Source organism: Saccostrea echinata, unplaced genomic scaffold, assembly GCF_033153115.1.
Source record: "Saccostrea echinata isolate AGI-Se365-2 ecotype Australia unplaced genomic scaffold, CSIRO_AGI_Sech_v1 ptg000056l, whole genome shotgun sequence".
Taxonomy (NCBI): Eukaryota; Metazoa; Mollusca; class Bivalvia; order Ostreida; family Ostreidae; genus Saccostrea; species Saccostrea echinata.
In genome coordinates, this window is record NW_026889805.1 from 6809702 (window position 1) to 6837592 (window position 27891).

A 27891-nucleotide genomic window follows, 5' to 3' on the forward strand; every position below is an offset into this window, starting at 1 on the left:
TGCAGGTGAATATACCACTGAATAAAATTCAATGAAATTTTCTCACAGAATCTTCATTACATAGTTCCATTGTGCATCTCCTGTTTTACGTTTCGATCGGACAGATACTTTAAGCAAAACATGGACTTTGTCATTCTTTATTAAACATTGGGGATAGCCATCTCTTATCCGCAACTCCTCCTATACTACTGAATAAAATTTAGTGAGACTTTCAAAAAAGCTTTTATTGCATAGCTAGTGCCATCGTGCATCCAAAATTTTAGATAGTTATAGATAAGTTTAAACTTCTAATGTAACAAGACTTTCACAGATGCCTTATTACATAGTGTCATTGTGCACCTCCTATTTAACGTTTTGATGGGACAGATATTTCGTCTTTCCCATAACAAAACATCGACTCTTCCATTATACTCGATAAAGAGGGTGCCCATTTTTTAAGTCCACCTAAACACCTGAATGAAATTCAATGGAACTTTCAAAAATCTTATTTACATACTACCAAGAAATGCACTTTGCCATTATACTCATATGGGAGCGGGGGTATCATTTTGTGAGCTCAGTGCTCACAGTACCTCTAGTTTTTATTTTATTATATATTTTTTTTAATACATGTAAACAAAATAAATGTTTTCAAACTATGATTGTTTCTATCAAAAAAAATGGATATTAGAGAGATTGTTTTAAATGTAGGTATATTAGGCACATATGTGAAAGTCAAACAATATCGGGGTTATGAGAATTACTTATATGTAGTTTAAAAAAATGAACACAGAGGATATGTAAGCAAATTAAGAATTTTCCGCCACAACTTAAAGTGGATAGATTTTACCAACATCCTTAGAAAGGATCGTTTGTGATACACCATTTGATATTCTGTCACTATGGAAGATGAAATCCAATTTTTGATAGCGTGAAAAAAAAATTATTTTTTAAGGATAAGAAATATTTCAACTTAAATTATTAAAAACAAATATCCAAAATTTCAAGCTTTATAGAAATAAACGAAAACAACCCTGAAGACAAGGAAATTCTTTATTTTGTGGACAAGTTTATTGAAGATATGTTAAATAACAAATTTATTCTTGAAAAATGCAATTTATTAATCTCAAACAAGCTATTTTTTTATTTACAAGTTAGCTATCCCAATGGCGGATCTGATAGGACTGGACTTTATTCTTGGAAAGAATGGAGAAAGTTACGGTGGAGGCGGTATAGGGGTAGGCCCAAAACAAATTTGGAGGTGTGAAAGGCAAGTACAGGCATATACTGAAGATGTGATGGTATTTATATGGATAGCAGTGGTACTAACTAACGGTCAGGGGCAAGATCCCGGAATTTTCCATTTGAAAAGCCAAAGTTGCTATTTTAAAAATCATGCCTTATATTCAGTATCTCTCTCTTAAAAAAAAAATCCTCTTAGAGGTGATAATAATATATACCGTATAAAGTTATATTAACAGCGACCCAAAATTGGACATTTTTCTTTGCGGTCTTAGGGATAACTCAATTTATTTTCTTGGACAATATTTGTGATTGAATAATTGGCAAAAATTATATTTTAGCGATGCCAAGACCATCTGTATCATTGTAAAATTAGATGGTTGCTTATTAAATTCCCATTATACGCTATGATGAAAAACTGTATCCACCTAATAGGACCAAAGTGATTCAGGTGAGTGTTGATGCCCAGGGGCCTGTTGGATCCTAAATTTTTATCGCCTTGATGTTCGTTTGCTTTATTAAGTCCAGACAGTCAATTCATGTTGGGTCTTTAATGAGAACCAATATGATCATATACATTAATAAAAGAGATCGAATCACTAAATTACAAGATGATTTCGAAAACATTCATTTATATAACTGTAGATTTCCAAGTCATTTCACAAACAACTCTTTCATACGAAATATAGAAAACATGAAAGAAGTTGAGCTTGGGTCACTAATGTTCTCCTAGAGATTCTTTAGAGTTCTGCCTTAGGGAGGGCCCCCATGTACTCCTCCCGAGAGAGCCTCCCGTCCTGATCCTTGTCGTTAGTACTAAACATGTTCTCATAAAGTTTATCAATTATTTCCGGTCCCCCAAATCCGAGGCTCATTGCAGCGGGTTCTGCCTCCAGAAGAGCAAACTGGTACCGGATCTACAATAAAACGCAACAAAAACAATTACAAAAGATATACAAAATATCAAACAAAATGGTACTAATTCAGTTACCGTATATCGGGAAATTTTAGCGGGGTGCTAATTTTGGCTTATTTTAGCGGTTTTGAATTTGCACCCTTGTGTATAATTACTAAACGAAAAGAACTTAACTTTGAGCTTTGTTTTGCTTTACAATATATCTTTCATCTGGTATTAATTTTACTCAAACTCTTGCTTGAATCGGTATCAAAAGTAGATAAAACGTACTGAAAACTCATCTAAAAGATGAACTTTCTTTCTTTTACAACGTCATTGAACTGTGTGTCAGCTAAAAAGAGTTCCGCCAAAATTACTGGGATACCTTTGATCAAGCAAAACGTCGAATTCTGCACCCGCTAAAGAAACCCGCTTTACGGTATGTGTATGTATATACATGTATATGTATGCCTCTTGAATGGCAACTGTTGATACAACTAGTACCTGATCTAAGTAAAGAAGCAGAGGGGGAGGGGAGGGGTCTTATCCTAGTTGACATCGTCTCCTATCAAGTTAAATATTTTCATAATATATATATTTATATATATATATTTTTATTCGTTTCATTATGATCTTAATAAGAAATATATCCCAGGAAAATATTTGATGGATTTCTTGTCGATTCACAACCTTGTTTTCAAGTAAAATTTTGCAATTTGTAATATTTTCTACCGAACTTTAAAGATTTCAATTATATGTCATTTTGGTGACAGCGTACATGGTCCGCAGGGTCGTGATTGCTTTTTGTATATGATATTCATTTCACTATCATTATTGATATCGTGTTGTGTTTATGATCTACCTCTTGTCGATCCAAGTAACCGTCGCCATTGCTATCAATGGAATCAAACGCATCATTCATCTGCTTATCATCATTAGCAAATAAGAGTTCCACCTCGTATATCAACTCTGAGTTCGCAGGCACTGGTTCTAAGAAACCTGTACGTGAAAAATAGTTATGAGCTATAATAATAAGTTGTCTCATTCATACATATACTTCCGTTCCAGGCCCGTAGAACGCTGGGGGGGGGGGGGGATTTTTTCTGAGTATAGTATTTTGCTATAGTAAATTATCCTTAAGATGCTGGTTGCCCACTACCCCACCCCTTTCTTTTTGTTGCTGCAAGGTCAAGCACCAGCAAATTGCAAGATTTGGACGGTTAATTAGGTTTTTTTTTTTGCTTGTCAGATTTATTTGGGAGCTTCCCCCCCCCACCCCCCACCCACACACACACTTTCGAAACCGTTCCTATGGGCCTGCGTTGTATCGTATTCCTTAAGGCTTCACAAATGACATATTTTGTATAAAAGTTATTCACTTAGAATTAATAAATGAAATGGAAAACAAGACTCTTTTACCGTTGGTTGCGTCACGACCTTCCTCGCCGTAGGCTAGATTCGGGGGGACTGTTAGTACTCTGACCTCCCCCACACACATCCCCACAATGCCTTTCCTCAGCCCTAAGGTCCCAAGTTTACTGTTCGGGATTAATACAATCGGACGCTGGTTATCATAACTAAAAATTAAGAAGAAAATGTTTTGATTTAGATCACACGTACTTCCTTTATTGAAATTGTTAATTTCTGCTGAATGAAAATTCCTTAGTCGCCACCAAAAAAGTGGGGTGTTTATAGATTCATTCACAATCTACTCCTGCGTCTATAAAATATGAAAAAGTGGCTTTAATTTATAAAAAATATATATATATAAATAAATGGGGGATACCTGGAGAAGACCATTTTCCCGTCAGGGAGATAGGCGCGATAATGGACTAAGTAAACATCGTTTTCCTTCGCTTCAACAACGCATTCATCTGGCATTTCCTGAACATCGACAAATACATCGTCCTGGAAAAACTGTCCTACGGTTCCAGAGAAGCACACTACTGTCCATAGTATGGTAAACTTAAGAAAGTACATTGTTTTTGTTCTGAGCCAGACAAAAACTGTTTTGCTTTATCAAATAGATACTAAGTAATATATTTGTTAATACCCCTAATATCTGGGTACATCGGACCAATAGCGGTCTCAAAGCCACAGGGTAAAACACACCTCCTTGTAGTGTATGATGCATTAATCGAATGCATCTCATCATATATGTTATGTATACAATCGACAAACCATAGTTTTGTATATAAATCAAATAATGATCTTGTTTTATATTTATCGTAGAAGATTTTTTCACGTGCTTGATATATAGACACATATTACCATAAATTCATCTTTTCCAACACCTTCTATTTGTTGCAGGGCTCTCCTGCAGACCTGCCTCCTACCACCAATTAGACAAAGTTAATAATCGTGCTTTCGATGGTGGTGGAATTCTCTTTACCAATGCATATCTAACAGATATTATTTTTATTATTTTTAAAGAGCATTTACTGGAGAAAACACAGTAGAAAATAAGAATTTACCTTTATTCAACAAATAAGGGCTTACTGAATGTGTAATATATGTACACGTAATGCTTTCACCGGAGGGTATACATAGTTGTCATCTGAATGCTATGATTTCCTATGCAGCAGGTTACAAAATCCACATAACTGTGATTTATAACACGAACAAAGTAAATACAAATAGTGAACATGGTTGAATAGCGATACCAAGTAGAATAACGTTACAAAAAGCCAAGCCAAAATTTGATATGTACATTTAAGATTGCAATATATTATTAAAAGTTATATGTATTTTTACTATCACTCAAAAAAAAATTGTCATATGATGTGGATCAATATAATTTGAAATATAATAAACACTATTTATAATTCGTCCCTTAATTCATGTGGGAGGATGTATCGATATTCCTCCCGGGAGATTTTGCCGTCGTTATCCTTGTCTGCCGCGGTAATCAGGTTATTGTACACCTGTAAGAGAATCTCGGGGGATAGCGCCATGTCTCCGCCCTCTTTCTGGATAGTCTTGAATTGTTCCATGATCTGAAGCAGATAAGAACGTATGTATAGCAAAGGGATAAACTACATGTATATTCAAAACGTGTCGGCAATGATTACATGTTATCTTTTAAAATTATCTTTCTCAAGGAAGAAAAAATATTTTCTGCAACCGTTCGTCGCTAACTTTGTGCCAAGAAATGTTCTAGGTCCATGCTCAACAAATATGTACTCTCGCAGACAGGGTATACCAGGAACACTTTTACACAAAAAAATAAAAAATAGAATCTTTTTTTTTTTAATGTTACAAGCCTCAGAACTCACCTCGTCCAATGTGATGTGGTCATCGCCATCGGAGTCGATGTTCTCAAAGCCCTCCTTAACGTTTATCTTATCCTCCAAGTCTATCAACTCTACCTCGTACAATAGGGGAATGTTGGGAGGGAGCACATCTCCTAACAAATTAAAAGGTTTCTTAACAAACTACAATCTTATATAACACGTGGACGCTGGAGATCCCCCCTTTATGAAATCATTTTTTTTAAAAGTTCACAATTTCACTTCAATATCTTACGGATGAAAATAATCTTTGTATATATTTATATGGAATTCAATTCCTGAGTGAAAGGGGGGGGGGGGGCACCCAACAATTTTTGTGTCGAATCTAAGAAGAATCAGAGAAAAGTTTGTCTACCTATGTTTCTTTTCGTTTGTAATTCCCACTAACATTAGTGCTGAATGAATACAAGTATGTAATAAAACAAATACATTGTGTGGATATAATTAAAACAAAGTTCTAAAGAATGATCCAGTCCCTCCTGTGATTCATGTTTTATATAAGACCTGGGAGTCAGTATTGTATGTGTTGGTTTTTCCGACATTCAGAGAAAAAGACTTGGCCAAATCCAATGGATATACTTGTAGAATCTTTTTCTAATTGTTATCTTTTAATCTAACTACTATTGAATCTTTTTCAGTATAATACAGAGACACACCATAAATATTGTACGGGAATACAGGAATAAGTTACACGTATGTGTTTTACCGTTATGTAGTGGGAGGTCCATATCCCCCTGCCCGTGATGTGGGACCGTTAAGAGTCTCCTCTCCCCTATACACATGTCCTTGAAACCTCTCTCCAATTCACCTGACGGGTGCCCAAGTCCAAGGGGGATATCCATCATTACATCAGTGTCATAACTGAAGGAAAGTGGCAAAACATAAGCTTAAAAAATATCCAAAGTAAGACGATCGAACGACAGCAACTTGCGCTTCGGATTTCTTTGAAGGAAGGAGGGGTGGAGATAAACTAAGATGTAATAAAAGTTCAGTAATTGTAAAATACCTTGAATGAAATAATGTCCCGTTTTCAAAGAACACTTTGAACTGGACTTTCAGCATGTTGTTGAATTGTGACTTTTTCAGACAAACACGTGGTTTGTATAGAACTTCTACTTTCATTTCTTCGTTGGGCTCCTCGGCATGGGTTGGAGACAGGAAAATGACCACAAGAAATAAACGCACCAGCCGCATCTCCTCGGATTGAAGAAGTAACTTTTTGTGTACTGATATAGAAACATAAGGTTACGTGGCAGTTTTTGGTATAAATAAAGGTACATTCACCCAACGGATCGGGTTATGCCACATGGTATATTATATGTATACACCTCTATAATTAGCAGATACCTTTTGGCGTTTATTCATTTAATATGCTATCAGTTTTGTATCTTAACACATATGATTTCGAGTCTTTGTTGTAATTTTTATTTGTGAAAAAAGGCAAAATACAGTACATTTTTACGAATGAGGACTTTCATTTAAATTGCACTTTACATAAACATAATATACCTTTGGAATATATTGTTCGCTTCAAACTCAGTCTGATATAACTGCTATTTTGAACAGGGGATAATTATCACTTATACATGTATACTGTAAATCACTTTTTATTCGCGAGAACTTTATTTTCGCCTGCCTGCTCGCAAAAATTTTATTCTCGCGTATATTTGTATGTAAAGGATTATATACAACAAAACCATAGCTCGTGAAAATTTTGTCTCGCTAATAAATACCAAATCGCTATCTCGCGAAAATAAGATGTCGCGAAAATATTGTGTTCTACAGTAGACTAAAATATTAGTTATCAAAGTAAACATTTGCTTACCTAGTTCTATTAATATATTAGAAGTTTCAATCGTTGAAACAAGGGTTCTTCAAAGCAGAACAAACCCTTGTTATATAAATATATACAAATTCTTCAGCTCCTATACCTCAATATTTTTAACTTTGCCACTGATCTTTATGAGGAATGAGTCGAGTTGCCACATTGCGCAGCTGTTATATGTCATTCCTTTGTTCTTGCAGGACTCCGATATTAGTAAGCAGTTTGAATTATCAGACTGTCTCAGTACTGATATCCTTCAAAATTGGACTGTTACTGAATGTGTTTATTTAGCAAACAACAAAGTTTATATGATTATTTTGAAACAGATTTGAAATATTGTATAAATGTTGATCATAAAGAATTAGAATATGAAAAATTAAACTTTCAATTATAATAAAATTGGAAATTCGATAAATCTGGATAATGTATTGCTGAATTCATTTCACACTTTATTCAAAAAAATTTCTCGTAGCCGATTACTCTCTGCTTTTTTCATGGATAGAACTTCTGATGCGTGTTTTTGACGTATATATGGTTATAACCCCACGAACTTTAATGATTCAGTATCGTTTACCACATATAAAGAACACAAACATAGCCATCTTATTTCACTAGCGTGTGATTGAGATACATATGGTTATATAAAATGTACCCTGTAAATACTTATATTGGGCAACAAAGAAACGTGAATAGATGAAGTAGATACAGTCTATGTACACGTAGCCTATCAGTGTATTATGTCTTCTTATTAACAAGGTGTACGGGGCACTCTTCTCATTACTGGACATATAAACTATATACCCTCATGCCCTCATCTACCTGTAACCAGTGTTCAAGTTTCGGTGATGGCTTCTGCACGGAATGCTCCAAGCTTTATCAGACTGTCTACATTCTTATTTGTGATTCCATTTGTTGTTGTTGGATGCGAAATTGAGACAAAAGAAGGGGTAAAAATTGAGATTATCATCCCTCCCCCCACCGACTGCCGCGGGGTCAAGGAGGGAGACTGGGTTCAGGTTTTGTATAACATGACGTCATTAGAAGGAAAACTGATCGATTCGACATATCGGTAAGGAGTGAATAGAACAATTTAGTGATGAGGTAAACTTAGTAGATCATAGAGAGAGAGAGAAACTGCATCTTTTTTTCTTTTTTTTTGTTGTAAATGCAGACCGGACGGGAAAATAATTGCGGAGGAGTATTACTTTGCTGTGGGTGTGACAAACGGGGTGACGATAGGACTGGAAGGGGGCTGTAAGGGAGAGAAAAGACGGCTTACAATACCAGGAAAACTGATGTTTAAATTTGAAAATGATGGTACGTGAACAGAGTTGTAGATTTAATTATTTATAATCTAAACAACTGCTTGATTTCATTTTATAATTTGAATAAATTTAATAGGAGACAGGTTCTGAACATGAACTGGGTTCTGTTGAACAAGGAGTATATTTATCTGCATTGCTCTCTTTATATTACTGTTTCAGATAGTCCTCCACTTCTCTACGAAGCATTGATTGTAGACCATGTCCCTGTACAAGATAAGCACTGTTTAGTGGATTTTTGGTCCACCGACTTGAACGCAGACAAAGTGATCGACCTTGAAGAGGTATCGTCATATATTTATCATCTCTTCGAAAAATAACAATTTGCAAATGACGGGCCCAGTAACTTATTAGACTTTGAAAGAAACTGAAAAAGGAACTGGAGAGGGGAGGGGTTCAGAAAATCCGTGGTCTCCGATCAATTTGTATTTATGGGAGCTCGTTTTATATCTTTATTACTCTTTAAAAAATGACAAATTTTTGCAATTATTTATTTGTGGACTTAAAGGTAGATGAGGTTCTGTTGAAAGAAGAATTCCTGAAGTCTGCACAGCTCGATATTAACGTAGAAAATTTGTCAGATTGGATTATGAGTCTATTTGATAAAGATGGCGACAGCACGCTGGATCGAGAAGAGTACTTCGATATGTTGAAAACAATTCGTCTTGATGAAATGGTCAAAGCCAAAGAAGAGAGCTTAAGAAAAGAAAAAGAGTTGGAAGAAATGTCAAGGAAAAGACGGCGAAGGAATAGAATCGAGCTGTAAACAATTATCACACAGAATAAAAAAAAAATTGGTAAAACTAGGATACTAGTAGTCTCTCAAAGGATAGAATAACCTACATATTGCCATAAGTTAGATTTCAGGCATTTGGACTGAATCATGAATTATATAGAAGTATGTATGCTTACATATGTGTGTGATATATGTATGTATGCATAAAGATGATGTATATATAAACAAATAATATTGCTTAGTATTCATATAAATATATAAAGCATACTATCTGGTTTATCCCCCTATTTTATGCCCCCTTCGAAGAAGGGAGGGCATATTGCTACTGTCTGTCGGTCGGTCTGTCTGTCGGTCCTCCAACAGTTTCCGTTAATTTTCATCGCAGAAGTTACACATACTAAAATGAAATTTGGTATACAGATTTTTCATAAGAATATCTAGGTCAGATTTTGTTTTGGGTACGATGGAGCAATTTTTGACAGAGTTATGCCCCTTGGACTTAGAAAAATCCAAATATTTGCAGTTTCCGTTCATTTTCTTTGCAGAGGTTGCACATACTGAAGTGAAATTTGGTATACAGATTTATCATAAGAATATCTAGGTCAAGTTCTGTTTTGGGTATGATGGAGCAATTTTTGACAGAGTTATGCCCCTTGAACTTAGAAAAATTCCAATTATTTGCTTTCCGTTCATTATCTCTGCAATGGTTGAACAAATTAATTACTGATATATCATGAGAAACGTGATTTTGTCAAAGATGTGATGTAGAAGATACTATTTCTGGTTGATGCATCTCAGATAGTACCGGTAGATGACCCCTATTGATTTTAAGTTCAAGAGGTCAATTTCATTTCCATGTACACTTCCCATAATGTATATTGCCCATAATAAAGGCTTGTGCACCCTATAATATATGTCCAATGGGAGGGGGGCATAAGTGTTTCACAAACATCTCTTGTTATGTCTTTTCCCCTTTCAATCATGCAGCTCTTTCTCTCTTGTGTGTACATAAGCGTCGGAACCGGAGGGGCTGGGGGGGGCTTTGCCCCCCTCCCCCACTTTTTTGCAAAGATAGACATAATATAGGCATTGAAAATTGGGGCTTACCTCTTTTTGTTGGTTTAGCCCCCCCCCCCCACTTTCAATTTGCTTCCGACGCCTATGGTGTATGTATATAGTATTACATGTATATGACTGTATGAGTATTTACATGGTAATTTCTTTTTAATTGCCCCTTGAGGGCATAAACTAATTGAATTGAATATTAAGATCTAAATTGTTTTAGGATGCGGACGCCTGATTTGTATATTTTCTAAAAGTTGTTTTGTTGATAAAGAAATATGTTGTTTACTATTCTTCTTAAATAACATTGAACATCGCATTACTTTAATATCCTTGTACTTATGTTAAGAAATACTGTGGAATCATTCTAATTTGTGGGGGTCAATATTCCTAGTCAAAAATTTTTTTACTGGTTTGCGAGGATTCAATGAACAGATGCGTTTTCATTAGTGGGATAAGAATGTCCCATGAAATTCCAAACATTGCCCCCACCATACCCCACCCCACTAAAAATTAGGATTCCACAGTAATTGTGATAACCAGTTAGCACTGAGAGAAATCAATTAATGTGAATGAGACATACCGGTATTTCCCCATTAAAATGAGGAAATAGATATTCTCTTTATTTTCTTCCTCTTTTTGGATCATTCTTGTGCACAATGATATTCTGAAATAAAAAAAAAAAAGAAGGAAGTAGGATTTCCCTGTAAATGTGTACCCTTCGGCAATGTGATTTTATTAATTGCAAGTACCCGCATTTCATTGACAAAAGTGAAACAAATATGGCCACATATTATCATTTTGGAGCTTTAATTATATTTTTTGTGATTGTATATTCAAAATGTCAAGTGGAATATAAAAAAGGCGTTAAAATTGAAATGATAGTTCCCCCGACCCCCGGTTGTTATGGGGTCAACTTTGGTGATTTCTACCTGTCTTATGACAACATGACGTTAACTGACGGGACCCCTATTTTCAGCACCCACTGGTAAGACTAACTTTACTGTGAATTCAACTCGGAAATTATCAAATTAAATCATCCGGTAGTTTTAGTCTAGTTCGTTTCCAGAAAATAAAACTTGACAATTTAATTCATTTTGAAAGTTGCCGGTGAAGTCAAAATATCGTACATCACGAAGTCTACACTGACATGTAATGGTCACTTTATCGTGTTCTTGATTTCACTTGAAGGCCAAATGGACTCCATGTCCCAGGAAGATGGTACTTAGGGAATCAGATGAATGGCATCAACATCGGATTACGGGGGATGTGTAAGGGGGAGAAGCGGAACCTGACGATACCCCCGCATCTCATGTATGGCAGCGAAAACACAAGTAAGTCACAAAAAGAAATGTCATAAATGTTTTCTCTTATTTATATTCTCGTTTCTTATTAACTTTGATGTAATAAAAAATGTAATAAGAAATAACTTATACATTTATCTATGAGACAAGTGCTCTATCATAAAAATATATCCCATTCATATTAATTTTTGTTGTTTGTTTGTGTGTGTGTGTTGAAACAGGCACCAATGCATGATGGGGGGAAAACGCTATCGGAATCTACTGTAGATTGTAAACTATTCTATGTATTCTCGTATATGTTATTTACACTAACTATGAGATGTAACAATAGTATATTTGTGTTGAATACTAAGACAAAATTTTGATATGGTTCATAGCTGAAAATATTTCACAAGACAAAAGATACTTCAAACATATCATATGCTTCGAGTTCTTTCGAAGATAATTTTGTAGAAATCTTAGCTTACCGACATACTCGTGTAATGCATCATGTTCGATTGAAGCGTCAAAATTAATAACATTTTCTTTAAAAAACTATTGTTTAACATACACAAACCATATTGCAGACCTTAACCAAATAGTAAAAAAAAAAAAGCAACATGAATATCCAGGCCCGTAGGACGCGGGGGGGGGGGGGGGGGGGGTGCCCCTATTTTTATCTGACTCTAGTCTTTTGCTATAGTTTTTCATTTAGATGCTGCTTAACAACCTCCCCCCCCCCCCCCGACTTTTTGTTGTATAAGGTCGAGCAATGGCAAACTACAGGATTTGGGCAGTTAAGGAGTTTTTTTTGGCAGATTATATTGGGGAAGTTGCCCCCCTCCCCTACACATTTTGGACAGTTTAGGTTTTTTTTTTTCTTTTGCTTATCAGATCTATTTTTTGGGGGGTGGGTCCCCCCCCCCCTACGTTTGAAATCGTTGCTACGGGCCTGATGTCACTTTAAACACTTTTTGTTTCAAAAAACAAATAATTGAAATATTCTTTCTTTCCGTCATTCCAGTGCATTCTGTAAAGCAAGTTACTGAGTAAAAGTATTTTAAGTGAATCTCATGGAAGTACCCCCCCCCCCCTCCCCCAATACACCCCAAACAAATACATCGACAACAGAACAGAATGTCAACAACAAAAACGATTCCCCCCCCCCTTTTTTTTAAATAAAACATAGATCTATACGAAAGATCACGTTAAAGTAAAAAATGCGTACTTGGAATGGGCTTTAATTATATTTTTTGAAAATAAATATGGACCCTAAAATGTGTATGTCTCAATGGTAAATGGATGATGTGTATGCAGAAAGTCTATCTTTTTATCAACAGCCGTCAACTTAGTACAAATAATTCCTGGTAACTCCACAATCCTTTACCAAGTGGAAATGCTGGACGTGGTTCCAAAGGCAGAAAAATCCCTCCTTCTGGACTTTATTTCAGCGGACTGGAACGCTGATTGGTTCGTCGACTCAGAGGAGGTAATCGATTTGTTTCATTAGTTATTTGTATCTAGGAGTCAGTGCAGGACTGAAACTACGTACTAACAATAAGAACTATCAATTTAGAAATAAGACAAATACTATAAGCCTTGAATTTCTAGAAGGGAGGCATTAATTGGTTCAGATAACAGAAATGATCTCAATCCTTATACATCCCATTCTTTTAAAAGTAAATTGATACCTATATATACCTATTTTGATAAGACATACACATTATATATATTCTATTACAAAAGTTGTAACGTCTACATGGTACAGATGAGTTTGTAATGAAGATTTCACCGATTTTTTAATGTAAATTTTACCGGTTGTTGTTAACGCAACTGACGGTACGTATAGTATTCTAGTCAAACAAACAAACAAACATTTCTCTTTCTGTATGATAACAGGGATACATATGTTTTGTAGATTGATCGTGTTTTAACAAGAGAGAAGTCTCTGAGGCGACTGTTGCGGATGTCACTGGGTATGGACAATATGGTAGAGCTCGCCATTCAGTGGTTCGACAAAGATGGAGACGGGATGTTAAACAGACTGGAATACTTCGAGATGTCAGAAATGATCGGTCTTGAACAACTCAGGAAAGATGCTAATGCAGGTCTTAAGGACAAACATGACACTGTGGCACATATCACTGACTCTCATAACGAGGCTGATTCGTTAAAACATCTGTCTAAGGACGAATTATAACATTTCATTAGTTTAATAATATCTTTAGTTTAATAGATAATAAAGGTTTAATTAGCAAGCCGTAGTTGTATAATTGAAATCTCAGACCGAATGCTGAAGAAAGCTGGTACCAATAGTAAATATTGAAGTAAGTAAATACTAAATAGTAGTAAAGGAACAGACGTGGGCATGTCTTCAAAGAAAATGGAGAAAATCTAGAAATATATGTATTGTACACTGTCGGCGAACCTTCGTCTTTGCAGTGAGGAGTAATCGTAATCATTCTCAATGAGCTATGATGGAAGGTAAAAATATAAACCACAAGGCAGCATTTGTTGGTTTGTCCTTCCTATCAGTGGATTGTTTTATTCTAAGTAAAGGTATACCTTAAACCATCCTGTATAGCATCAAACTTAATTTATTTTCTGAGAGTTGTGGCTTAATTTAGTCTGTCTAAAAAATATGCTTAGTGTGATTCTGACTCTGTGATTAGAATCATTCACGCACGAATTCAGAAAGATTACTCAGTAATTCAAACATATTATCCACGTATTTGTGATAAAGGATAAGAGAGTGAATCAAATGTGCACCTGAATAAAGTTTGACATAAATCCATGAAAACTTATTTTGAAACTCTAAGTTTGGTTTGTTAGAACAACATATTTCTCCATTTCAATATTTATACCTGAAAACAAATATTTCTAAATCGTATAAATTTTTTCTCTCTAAAATATAAAGACGTGTCTCTTGTTTGAGAAATCCAACTCAAGAGTGATACATTTTAATTTCTTATTCCCTCTAAGATATTCTTTTTGAAAAGTTCGGAGGGTATTTGTCAGTCAAGCATGGGTTACACTTTGCTAGCCAAGGGCATGCACAGATCCAAGACCCCCCCCCACCCCCCACCCTTCCACATGGGTTCCACACCAACTCAAACAAATGTCAGACTTGGAAATGTGTTGACAAGGGAAAAACAACCTTCCCAAACCTGAAAAACCTATTTCGGGGGGGGGGGGGGGTCATTTTCCTAAGTCATTTTTTTTCAGATACATGACTTCCAATGGAATATTACGAAAGCCTATTAGGATCAAACTACGGTAAAAAAAAATTTAAAAGGCGTTAGAACGCCTTTTCAAAAGGCGTTATAACGCGAAAAAAGGCGTAATAACGCCTTTTGGAAAGGCGTAATAAAACCTTTTGGAAAGGCGTAATAATACCTTTTGGAAAGGCGTAATAACGCCTTTTAGAAAGGCGTAATAACGCCTTTTTTCGCGTTATAACACCTTTTAGAAAGGCGTTATAACGCCTTTTAGAAAGGCATAATAACGCCTTTTAGAAAGGCGTAATAACGCCTTTTGGAAAGGCGTAATAACGCCTTTTAGTAAGGCGTAATTACGCCTTTTTTCGCGTTATAACGCCTTTTGGAAAGGCGTAATAACGCCTTTTAGAAAGGCGTTATAACGCCTTTTAGAAAGGCGTAATAACGCCTTTTTTCGCGTTATAACGCCTTTTGGAAAAGCGTAATTACGCCTTTATTTGCGTTATTACGCCTTTTTCCGCGTTATAACGCCTTTTCAAAAGGCGTTATTACTCCTTTTTTCGCGTTATAACGCCTTTTGAAAAGGCGCTATAACGCCTTTTAAATTTTTTTTACCGTAGTTTGATCCTAATAGGCTTTCGTAGAATATAGATTTTTGGTAAAAAATAAAATTATTAAAAATAAGGTGTCCTTTTGTTTTTGTGAAAGAAAATGCTTGATTCTGGGGAAGGTGTAGAGGTTTTTAAAGGAGTTTGTCCTGGTTACATCAAGGTACTTTGTGGAGTCGCTGTTTCTTGGTATTCATGTTTGATAGAAGATTTACTTGTAGTTATTTCCTGTGCTTCCATATCTTTTTCTATATGTGACACCAGGCATGTAGAAAGAAGGGGGGTTTCCTTGTTGATCCCCACCAGCACTCTGAAAAGCGATGCTACGTGCCCATGAAGCACACCCGGGAAAATCAAATTTACACATACAATTGACAATACAATATTTACTGATAAGCAAACGTTGTACCAGCTACAAATTTGTTATTTAAATAATTTTCTCCTTTTCTTCAGAATCATTTTTTTTCACATCATTAAGATTATCGTTACAGTAAAACTCGTTTAGTACGAACACGGATATTGCGAATTCACGGATATAGCGAAGTTTTTTGGGATCCCCAGCAATATAAATTTTACGAATTACTTATACGGATATAACGAATTACGGATATAGCGAAGTAATTTCACAGGTCCCAAAGACTTCGTTATAACAGTAGCAATGAGAGCCGATGGGTTGTCTAGAAATAGGCAAGATATCAACTGCCAATGTTTTGTCCAAAAAAAACAACCTGTAAGTTTTGAAATTTTACCACCATAACCATGCACATCATGCACCTCTGAACTATTTCTTCGACCAATATAATAGTTTCTGACAATATGTATCAATTTATTATTTGTGTGTGTGCGTGTGTGTGTGTGTGTGAGGGTGTGTGTAAAAGGGGGGGGGTGTGTCACATCCGAATAACTATGTCTTCCAGGTATAAATCTATCCATCATAAGCCTAGAAAGCCAGACAGTTATCTCCAAATAAGTGAGCATTTTTAGTATGCATGAGGATGATACTGATTTTAAATAACTTATGTAAAAATTATCACATGCTCTAACGTTGGTTATCAGTCTCATAAGTTACTAACCAGATAACCATGGCTATTTTTATAACGAGGTTTCAAAGTTAGTTTTATAATAACACAGCATGTATCCACAAACTTACCTATAGTAGGCATCTCTCTAATTTACGTAAAAAACTAAACTAAAAAAATAATTTAAAAAAAAAATGAACTAAACAAAATAAACAAGCAAAAAATATGTTTGTGAAACACTGATGCCTCCGAATGGCAGCTCATGACAAAGGTTAAAGTCTCTCAAATGCAAGTCAAATTCCAAGTTCAAGGTCAAAATTGTTGGTACCAAAGAAAGGTCTTCTCACAAGGAATACACTTATGTGTTGTAATATGCCCTTGCTTAAACCATTCAGAAATTATGGCTAAGGTTAAAGTTTATCAAAATTAGGTGACTCCAAGGTCAGTCTAAAGGTCAAAATTGTTGGTACCCAAGAGAAAGTCTTGTCACAAGGAATACACATGTAAATATGAAAGCCCTAGCTCCAACCATTCAAAAATTATGGCCAAGGTTAAAGTTTGTCAAAGGTTGGTCAAACTCTAAGGTCGTAAAGACCAAAAAGTCAGAACTATTACAAAAGGAAAGGTCTTATCACAAGGAATACACATGTGAAGTATGAAAGCCCTAGCACCAACCGTGCAAAAGTGGTTCAAAGTTAAAGGTCAAGAGGTCAAAGAAAGGTCTTGTCACAAGGAACACACCTGTAAAGTATGAAAGCCCTAGCTAAAACCGATTGAAATTTAAGCTTTTGCGGACAAACAGACAGACGGAATGGACAGAGCAAAAAATATATGCCCCCGAATCTTCGATTACGAGAGCCTAAATAGATAAAATAAAACACACACACACACACACACACACCCTCACACACACCCTCACACACACACACAAGACACCCCACCCTCACCATAAAAAATAAATAAGTAAACGACAGCAACAGCAACAACAAGAAACGATAAACAAAAACAAGATGTGTTTGTGAAACTTTGATGCCCCCCCCTCCCCCCCCCCCCCCCCGTATGGCAGCTCAAGGCCAAATTTTTTTTTCAAATTGAAGGTCAAGAGTGATTGACCCCAGGTCTGTTGTGGACCAGGGCTATGAAATTTTTTTTCACCTGTTTAAAAAGGACATTTACACACTAATTAGCCAATATTTGGTTATTATTGATTGTGCCTTCTGATTTTTTTTTTTGGTCTGACTGAATAGTACCTCTTGAAAGAATTGAGGGATGTAAAACAAAGATATACATGTGATTAATTTACCACGGCCTTACATATACCGAAAATAGTCAAAGAAGATTACGTGTATATTTAGACGATAATTCATAATTAAATAGAAATTACATGTATACTTTTCACTAATTTTATTCTTTGAGGAAGAAGTTGGTTGGGTCGTTTATTAATATAGGACATATCCTGCTTTGACAAAACTCATCTTCCCTTTTGTATTATCACATTGAAATTTCATAAAAAGTTCTACATAATAAAAAATCTTGCAACAACATTGACCGTGTACATAATTTATATGTATATTCTTTGTAACATCTTCTATGATAATCATTAAAAAGAATGTTTAAGCTGTTCCGATACATCTTTTTAGCTTATAAAGCGGACGAAGATGTACATGTGTCGTTAGTACGTTGATTGTGTCAAGATAAGAGTGTATATTATGTGTTGCATCACATCCAAACAAGGAAGAACTGGTAGCATGACCGGCCCCAGGGCAGTGTCCGAGGCTACATTACTGCAAAGAAATGGATATATTTTAGACTGCTCGAATGTTTAATTAAACAGTTCACAAAGCACACACAAAATGATACTAAAATTTTCTGCCTTTCTCGTACTTTTGCTTTCAAATTGTGCTGGTGTGTTTTGCAATGATCAAGAAGATATAAGTACTAAAGTGATAGCTCCCCCTCCCGTGGAATGTGAGAAACCAGTCAAAGACGGTGACAAAGTGTCCGTACATTTCATAGGATGGCTGAAAGATGGAACCGAGTTCGAAAACACGTATGTACTAGGGTTAATTTGGCGGAGGTTGGGTCAGTATCTCTGTTTTGAAGTGGCATATATAGCTGTTTTATTGTTTTTTCACCTACAGATACCTTTACGATACAGAATTTGGTTTTATCGTGGGCTCAAAGAAGGTTCCTGTTGGGTTGTCCAGGGGAGTAATGGGGATGTGTGTGGGGGAAATCCGGGAAATTAACGTACCCCCTCATCTTGGATACGGCGAAGACGGTAAAGGTACGGACTGGATTTACACCACTGAGAACATTCATGCACTTAATGTTTTATCAGATCTGTAAAAAGAAAAAAATAAAGGAAAAGAAACGAGACAGCTTAAGAAGACACATTAAGAACATTTGGTATTAAGGATAAATATCACAAACTTTTTTTTCTTCAGAAATCAGCAATATATTTCATAAATTTATATTCATATAGGTAACCTGCATAATATTTGCCTGGGTAAATGTGAAAATTTTTGTAAGATTTTGTAATACTGTATAAAAATCTGGGCAAGTTTTTGTATGAATTTACATAGAAAACGGATTTCTATATATTTAAGGACCCTCTATACATTAGAGGAAAATATTTTTTGGACATTGAGAAAATTATGGTGTGTAAAGGTGTAAGTATTGAGCTTATCTATCACATTTTCAACATAGGATGCCTTGCATTTACCCCCAGGAAAGATGTTCAAAGACAATGAAGTACTGATGAACATTTATAAATCACTGTTGTTTACTTAAGTGGAAAAAATATATCTGCAAATGAAGTGTTCTATCTATTCATCTTGGCCTATTAAAATGTTATGAATGCTTGATTTGATCACAAATTAAGTAATAAATTGTACATTTCAATTTATTTTATTCTTGATCAAAGGGCAGATCACTCTATTTGCATAAAAATACCACAAAACCAGAACTCTCTAGAGTGCAGTGTATAGAGGGCTCTTAAGGGATTTATTATTTATGTCATTTATTTTCAAAATTAGTCAACAAATATATGTTCTATGCATTAATTTTTGTTTGTGCTATGTATCCTTAATTAAAATCAATAGATTGAGCACCTTCAATTCTCAGCAACATGTATAATCATAAAATTTCTCTTAACAAATTCCTACAGATAAAGTTCCAGGTGGTTCGTGGCTCCTATATGAAGTCGAACTGGTGGAGGTCTCAGAAGAAGACATTGACGTATTTGAGACACTAGATGAGGATAAAGACGAACACCTGAATACAGATGAGGTAAAATTGTAACTTTGAAATTGTCAACTCTCCTCTTTACGATAATCAAGGCTGTTGGGACGGGGGGGGGGGGGGGGGGGGGTTGCGTTGTATGCGGTCGCACTTTTATTTATAATTCAACTGTTTAAAGTATTTGATATGTAAAAAATGACTTCAAGAGTTCATCAGAACCTACCAGCATAGCACCCATTTATAATAATTTTCTGGTTCAGATAAAACGCGCATCTCCGCTCCTCCGCACCCCCTTCCAGAAACTTGGCGAGGAATCTGCATATTCTACTAATATTTATATTCTCCCACTTGAGAAGTAGTGAAAGGGGTGTCCGTACGTCCATAACACTTGAGGGGTAGCCGTCCCTTATCCGCAACTACCCTTACACCCCCGAATTCAATTTAATGAAACTTTTACCAAATCTTTATTTGCACCCCTTATTCTGCGTTTCAATCGAGGATATGTTTAGGGTTTCCCATAGCAAAACCAATGTATACACTGCCATTCTTTCTATAGTACCCAACTCTTATCCGCGACTACTCCTATACCACTGTATAAAATTTAATGAGACTTTCACAGAATCTTTATTACGTTATGCCATTGTGACCTCCCACTTTAAGATCGGATCGAAGAGATATTTGGGGTTTCCAAATAATGGACTTTGCCGTTATACTAAGGATGGGGGGGGGGGGGGTGTCATTATGTAAGGTCAGTGCCCGAGGTGCCTCTCGTTCCCATTTGTCATGTTGTTGTCCTATCCCGAGGAATATTTTTTTAAGAAGTGTTGCATATTGTAGATTATTTTTATCAAATTAGAATAGGTTCATAAAATACTTTTATTTGTGTTATTTTCAGATGAAAAAATATTTTTCTCTTCCCAATGTTGTTGAATTGTTCGGCGATATGGCAAGTGACGAGAATAGCGTGGCTTTCCTGACTCAAACGATCATGAACATGGGCGATACTAATGGTGATGATGTCATTTCCCGTGAGGAATTCTACGCCATTGAAGATTTCCAAAAACTTCAGCAAAAGGAAAAAGAGGAAAATGAGATCGAATTTAGAGATGAACTGTGATATTCTTACATGTGCTTTATTTTTATTTATAATAAAATTGAGTGTATAAAAAACGGGATTATGGTTATGGTTATTTGTAACGAAGTCTTAAACTAAAAGAATTTATGTCGAACACGTTTGTTGATGACCATGAATCAAGGGTTCAATTAAGAAATGAATTTAATTTTTGAAGATTCATGAGGACATGAACTACGACGCTTCACGACGGCATATTTAATGAAGCGGGTAATTCTAAATAGAAAAAAAAACCCACATACATGTGTGTATCTTGTAAGTTTGTAAATCCAAACTTGTAAGTTTGTGAATCCAAACTTGTAAGTTTGTAAATCCAAATTTGCAATCATATCAGTTTCATAGGTTACTGAGTAAGTAGGCAATTCCGACATCCTACGTACTTACAGTGCCTATATTACACAATACAGACTCTCTGAAATAAGTTACTTTGACTATTGTGAAACATAAGAACTCTCCCTAAAATGAGTATAGATATTGAGAGTAATTGTAGAAATATATAGTTTATTGTTTAAAGATTACACGGTGTATACTGATACTGCGTCAGAGGATTACTGGATTGAAAAAAAAATTGCAAAATCGAAGGTACACTTTGTTTGGCTATCGAGATTTTATGTCAGAGTTTAAATGGTAAACATTGATATGCCTATGATGGAGCCAAAAAATTGAAAATATTTTTAAAATTAAAGGGCACTCAAGAAAGCACTGGAAGAAAGACCGAACAGTAACAATAGTTGGACAAAAACATGTAAGATGAACTTCATCAGTTTGGATGTTTTCAATGCAGACTTTGACAATAATTTGTACACGACAGTCACATAAATTTATTGAGATACATGTATAACTATATCACGTAATATCCGTAACTTTGCTCTAGATCTCATACCAACATCTGATTGATATTTTTGATGTAAATTTATTTACATGGACCTATTATTTATATATACAAAATTATTATAAAAAAAAAAATTGCACGAATTAGTCCTTTTCCTAATTTTCTATTTGTTATGGAATGAAATGGAAGGTATGTAAATGAGCCAAGAAAAATAGATTTAATAAAATGTATTGATTGAATGTAATTAAAAATTAATTCCAATTTATACTTTAATTCCTTTTTATCATGACCTTAAATTAGAGTATTTGAAAAGGCGTTACTGCAAAAAACCTATAGAGTTTGGAAAATAATTAAACTTCAGAGCGCTCAAGGGTAAAGGTACTTTATATTCTTGGAAAATATTTGTGTTAAGCCTCCATTACTGAGTATCTGCAGTTCTTTTAATTAAGAGTTTCGAGATTACAATAACATCTCCCTTATATAGCATGTTTTATGTTCTTGCTATTTATTTATTTATTATCTCACTCTCATATTGTTATACCCAGTAACATTGTATATGTATATAGTATGTATTCTGATATGTCTTATGCACGGAATATATATATATATATATATATATATATATATATATATATATATATATATATATATATATATATATATATATATATATATATATATATATATATATATATATATATATATATATAAAACTTGAATTCGATAAACAAAGATTGATTAAATAAATTGGATCTTTTTGTAAATTAAATTGGAGATTCCCATTTCTAACCATAAAACAAGATCAAGTTTTCTTACACAAATGAATAAATAAGAGAGAGAGAGGGGGGGGGTCCAATTTTTTGACATTTTAGAAGTCAGTTGTACGACTTGTTTGTCATGTTAAGTTTTTTTCTTTGATCACTTTACATTCGTTCTGATTTTGCATAAAATATTATAATAGTAATAATAATAGTGGTTATGGACAAAAGCAGATAAGGACGAGGGTGTATGGAAGCCCTCGCCCCTTTATGATTCTTACACAGTAAGAGATCTTTTAATATATTAGGTGGCATGTTATACATGTATAGTTTGCAATTTTTTGCTCTTTCTTCTTCTTTTTTGTTGAATTTTTCATACACGTTTTCTTTTAAAAGACACCTCTTAGTTGCTTGTCAGCTTGTTTTTTTTTTTCTCTCGAAAATTTTGCGTTGTTTCATTTAAAAGCGTCAACATTATATCAGTTTTATATAATGATTGAGTGTATATATAAAATGTATTAATGATTACACTACATACAATTATAAGGTGCCTGGTCAAATTTTAAGGGGTGTGGTGGGGCGGCATCCAATCTTTAAGAAAAAAATACATTTTTGAATAGTCATGACCTTAAGAGTTAAGGTGACAACCCGCCAAAGCAAAGTAAGAATGTTTGCGGTACAGGGAAGAAGGCGATGATTGAACGTGTGCTGTAATCTAAAGCAACTCTCCCCTGCGGCTAGCAGTACCGTGTACGTGTCATGCCAGGGGTGGCTTGGATACTACAAAAGATAAGTCATCAAAACCTGTATCTTTCTTCCTCTTTAAATATTCGTATCTTATAAACGGTAAGATTCGCCAATTAAAGTTTATTATCCAAAGATGTCTCTCACCAAGCTAACCAAATTATTGCTCGGTCTTTGTTGTGGTTTTGTGTTTGTGTTCGGTGAAGATAAGGGTCAATCACCAAAGAAGGTAGATATATACACCATAGTCCCTCCTCCCGGAGACTGCGAGAAAAAAGCCAAAGACGGAAACCTGGTACAAATTCATTTTAAGGGAACTCTGGAAAATGGCACTGAATTCTTTAACAGGTACGTCAATTATGCCCTCACTTTTGCAGTGAACTATTATTGATCCTGAATTTAACAAAATGTCAATATTTTGTCACAACGAAGCATTTGATTTTACCTCTGTAGCCAATTAAGACATTTAATTACTGATTTTAATTTAGTAAAAAAAAAAAAATAAATAAATACATGTTTTTTTTTAAGTAAACAAAAATCGTTTTGAGAAAACCCATGAATTTTATTTTTAGTTATAAGGGAGAGCCCATTTCATTTGCAATGGGATCGGGACAATTACTTAAAGGAATAGAACAGGGAGTTGACGGTATGTGTGTTGGAGAGAAAAGGCGCGTTACAGCACCCCCTGCTTTGGCGTATGGATCCAAGGGAACGGGTAAGAAAACCAAGGTTTTAAATAGTTTAAAATCCTTATTTAAATAAATTTAATGCAACGTAACAACTTTTTTTGTCATTCAAGGTGATGTGCCAGGTGGAGCCACAGTCATTTTAGAAATTGAAGTGCTAACTATTAAGGACCAGCTTGACGTCATTGACCAATTCCATAGAATGGACATTAACAAAGATGGAGCTCTCGATTTCAAAGAGGTATGAGAAGACTTACTAGTATTTGGATAAATGGTGATGAATTCCAGGAATTATGGGAATGTTCCTGTTAAATCTAAAGATTTTGAGGCTTCCTTATGATTTTTGACTTTGTTCTTCAGATCGAAGAGGTGGTGAGCGGAGAACAGTTCCAGAAGATGATGCCAGTGAAAATGGATGATAGCATGCGTTTAATGATGATACAGACACTGTTCACAATGTCAGATAAAAACCGCGACGGTCAACTCGACCCATCGGAATTTACGCACATGTCCAAAATGGGAGCGAATGCCATGAAAAAGAAAATGGCTTCGGACGAGCTATAAAAACTATTTATTGTACATTTTGTTGATATTTATTAAACTTTTATGAAGAATTTAAAATAGTCATGTTTTGAGTTTTATATGTCAATACAAAACTTCAATTATAAACAATTTGCCAGGCGACCTTTTCAAGTTAGTTTACTGTTTGCACCATGCAGACATTTCTCATTCGCTATAGAGCTCTACTTTCAGTAAGATATGATATTATTTATTTAAATTCGGGTTTTGAAAACAAAAACAGCTCTGAAGAGCTATTTTTCGACTACTTTCCGGATGTAGTGACTTTTAATACTTTATAAAATACCAACTAGCAAAAAAAAAAAAAAAACAAAACAAAAAACAAAAACTTGCAACTTTTCTAGAACGATCACAGTTTTGTTCTAATAATTGAATGTTTGCATATGATGATATTTCGACAACAATACATCATTCTTGAATACAAGAGTATGATCAATTCTTTACAAAGGTTACTTGATGCTAATACAATTCTGAACTCCAAGTTCTTAAAAACTGAGCATGCGATAGATGTCCTTAGTGTTTGTGATAAGGGATTATGGAGTTAGGGTACAGTATATGCGACTTGTATATGAATCATACCATACCAAACTTGCCACACTTACAATGGCATTCAAAGAAAATCTTTCCTATCATGATAACATAATAAATCTAAATCATAAAATGCATGGAATAAACCGTAAAAATTGAACTTATTCTTTACTCTTAGAAAATATTTATAACATCTACATGTATAAACAATTTGTTTTAATTTGAATCTAAAAAAAAACTGAAAATGTTTGATAATATCTCCCTGTTAATAATAATAAAGGGTGGAAATACCATTAGTATTATACACAACTCGCTGTTGATAATGAATAGGACAGGAAATACTAGGATAAACTATATATCTCCTTATTGATAACATTCAGGGGAGGAAATACTCGTTTACACTGACTCCTTAATAATAGTTAGGGGAGAAAATACTAGCATACACAGTCTCCTTTTACTAAAGCATGAGGGATACTAGAAAACTCTCTCAATGTTAATAATAATTAGGGGAGGAAATACTAATAGACATTATCTCCCTGTATAATAATAAAGGGAAGAAATACTAGCATACATTGTCTCCTGTTTATAATAACAAGGGAAGGGAATACTAGCATACATTGTCTCCTGTTTATAATAACAAGGGAAGGAAATACTAGCATACACTGTCCCCTGTTTATAATAACAAGGGAAGGAAATACTAGCATACACTGTCTCCTGTTTATAATTAAAAATACTAGCATACAGAGCCTCCTGTTTATGATAACAAGGGAAGGAAATACTAGCATACACTGTCTCCTGTTTATAATAACAAGGGAAGGAAATACTAGCATACAATGTCTCCTGTTTATAATAACAAGGGAAGGAAATACTAGCATACAATGTCTCCTGTTTATAATAACAAGGGAGGGAAATACTAACATACACTGTCTCCTGTTTATAATAACAAGGGAGGGAAATACTAACATACACTGTCTCCTGTTTATACATGTAATAACAAGGAAGGAAGTACTAGCATACAATGTCTCCTTTTTAATATAATAATAATAATATTCCTGTTTATAATAACAAGGGAAGGAAATACTAGCATACAATGTCTCCTGTTTATAATAACAAGGAAAGGAATTACTAGCGTACACTGTCTCCTGTTTATAATAACAAGGAAAGGAAATACTAGCATACAATGTCTCCTGTTTATAATAACAAGGGAAAGAAATACTAGCATACACTGTCTCCTGTTTATATAATAACAAGGGAAGGAAATACTAGCGTACACTGTCTCCTGTTTATATAATAACAAGGGAAGGAAATACTAGCATACACTGTCTCCTGTTTATAATAACAAATACTAGCGTACACTGTCTCCTGTTTATAATAACAAGGGAAGGAAAATCTAGCATACACTGTCCCCTGTTTATAATATCAAGGAAGGAAATACTAGCATACACTGTCTCCTGTTTATAATAACAAATACTAGCGTACACTGTCTCCTGTTTATAATAACAAGGAAGGAAATACTAGCATACACTGTCTCCTGTTTATAATAACAAATACTAGCGTACACTGTCTCCTGTTTATAATAACAAGGGAAGGAAAAACTAGCATACATTGTCTCCTGTTTATAATATCAAGGAAGGAAATACTAACATACACTGTCTCCTGTTTATAATAATCAGGGAAGGAAATACTAGCATACACTGTCTCCTGTTTATAATAACAAGGGAAGGAAATACTAACATACACTGTCTCCTGTTTATAATAACAAGGGAAGGAAATACTAGCATACACTGTCTCCTGTTTATAATATCAAGGAAGGAAATACTAGCATACACTGTCTCCTATTTATAATATCAAGGAAGGAAATACTAGCATACACTGTCTCCTGTTTATAATAACCAGGGAAGGAAATACTAGCATACACTGTCTCCTGTTTATAATAACAAGGGAAGGAAATACTAACATACACTGTCTCCTGTTTATAATAACAAGGGAAGGAAATACTAGCATACACTGTCTCCTGTTTATAATATCAAGGAAGGAAATACTAGCATACACTGTCTCCTATTTATAATATCAAGGAAGGAAATACTAGCATACACTGTCTCCTGTTTATAATATCAAGGAAGGAAATACTAGCATACACTGTCTCCTGTTTATAATAACAAGGGAAGGAAATACTAGCATACACTGTCTCCTGTTTATAATATCAAGGAAGGAAAAACTAACATACACTGTCTCCTGTTTATAATAACCAGGGAAGGAAATACTAGCATACACTGTCTCCTGTTTATAATAACAAGGGAAGGAAATACTAACATACACTGTCTCCTGTTTATAATAACAAGGGAAGGAAATACTAGCATACACTGTCTCCTGTTTATAATATCAAGGAAGGAAATACTAGCATACACTGTCTCCTATTTATAATATCAAGGGAAAGAAATACTAGCATACACTGTCTCCTGTTTATAATATCAAGGAAGGAAATACTAGCATACACTGTCTCCTGTTTATAATAACAAGGGAAGGAAATACTAGCATACACTGTCTCCTGTTTATAATATCAAGGAAGGAAAAACTAACATACACTGTCTCCTGTTTATAATAACCAGGGAAGGAAATACTAGCATACACTGTCTCCTGTTTATAATAACAAGGGAAGGAAATACTAACATACACTGTCCCCTGTTTATAATAACAAGGGAAGGAAATACTAGCATACACTGTCTCCTGTTTATAATATCAAGGAAGGAAATACTAGCATACACTGTCTCCTGTTTATAATATCAAGGAAGGAAATACTAGCATACACTGTCTCCTGTTTATAATAACCAGGGAAGGAAATACTAGCACACACTGTCTCCTGTTTATAATATCAAGGAAGGAAATACTAGCGTACACTGTCTCCTGTTT

At 34.8% G+C, this 27891-nt stretch overlaps 4 protein-coding genes and 1 long non-coding RNA gene across 5 annotated transcripts; 3 read left to right on the forward strand and 2 right to left on the reverse strand.

Moving 5' to 3' along the window:
- Window positions 1–1757: 1757 nt before the first annotated feature.
- On the reverse strand, window positions 1758–4132 carry LOC133173735 (FK506-binding protein 2-like). The gene is made up of 4 exons (XM_061308759.1): window positions 3903–4132; window positions 3536–3693; window positions 2979–3115; window positions 1758–2138 (listed from the first exon to the last, which is right to left on the reverse strand). The coding sequence occupies exons 1-4, from the start codon at window positions 4094–4096 to the stop codon at window positions 1962–1964; spliced, it is 666 nt and encodes a 221-aa protein (XP_061164743.1). The 5' UTR covers window positions 4097–4132; the 3' UTR covers window positions 1758–1961.
- A 440-nt stretch (window positions 4133–4572) lies between these two features.
- Window positions 4573–6647, reverse strand: LOC133173384 (peptidyl-prolyl cis-trans isomerase FKBP9-like). Its single transcript, XM_061308367.1, has 4 exons — window positions 6413–6647; window positions 6113–6267; window positions 5392–5522; window positions 4573–5112 (listed from the first exon to the last, which is right to left on the reverse strand). Exons 1-4 carry the CDS (start codon window positions 6598–6600, stop codon window positions 4936–4938), a joined length of 651 nt encoding a protein of 216 aa, XP_061164351.1. The 5' UTR covers window positions 6601–6647; the 3' UTR covers window positions 4573–4935.
- Window positions 6648–8076: 1429 nt separating this feature from the next.
- On the forward strand, window positions 8077–9358 carry LOC133173569 (uncharacterized). Its single transcript, XM_061308550.1, has 4 exons — window positions 8077–8300; window positions 8403–8528; window positions 8633–8837; window positions 9062–9358. Exons 1-4 carry the CDS (start codon window positions 8077–8079, stop codon window positions 9317–9319), a joined length of 813 nt encoding a protein of 270 aa, XP_061164534.1. The 3' UTR covers window positions 9320–9358.
- Window positions 9359–11068: 1710 nt separating this feature from the next.
- Window positions 11069–24438, forward strand: LOC133173570 (peptidyl-prolyl cis-trans isomerase FKBP10-like). The gene is made up of 10 exons (XM_061308551.1): window positions 11069–11339; window positions 11543–11685; window positions 12975–13123; window positions 13553–13803; window positions 18621–18766; window positions 19649–19770; window positions 20618–20835; window positions 23761–23903; window positions 23988–24115; window positions 24235–24438. The coding sequence occupies exons 1-10, from the start codon at window positions 11134–11136 to the stop codon at window positions 24436–24438; spliced, it is 1710 nt and encodes a 569-aa protein (XP_061164535.1). The 5' UTR covers window positions 11069–11133.
- Window positions 19688–20894, forward strand: LOC133173011 (uncharacterized). The gene is made up of 2 exons (XR_009718984.1): window positions 19688–19770; window positions 20618–20894. It is a non-coding gene; the product is annotated as an uncharacterized LOC133173011 (long non-coding RNA).
- Window positions 24439–27891: the final 3453 nt, after the last annotated feature.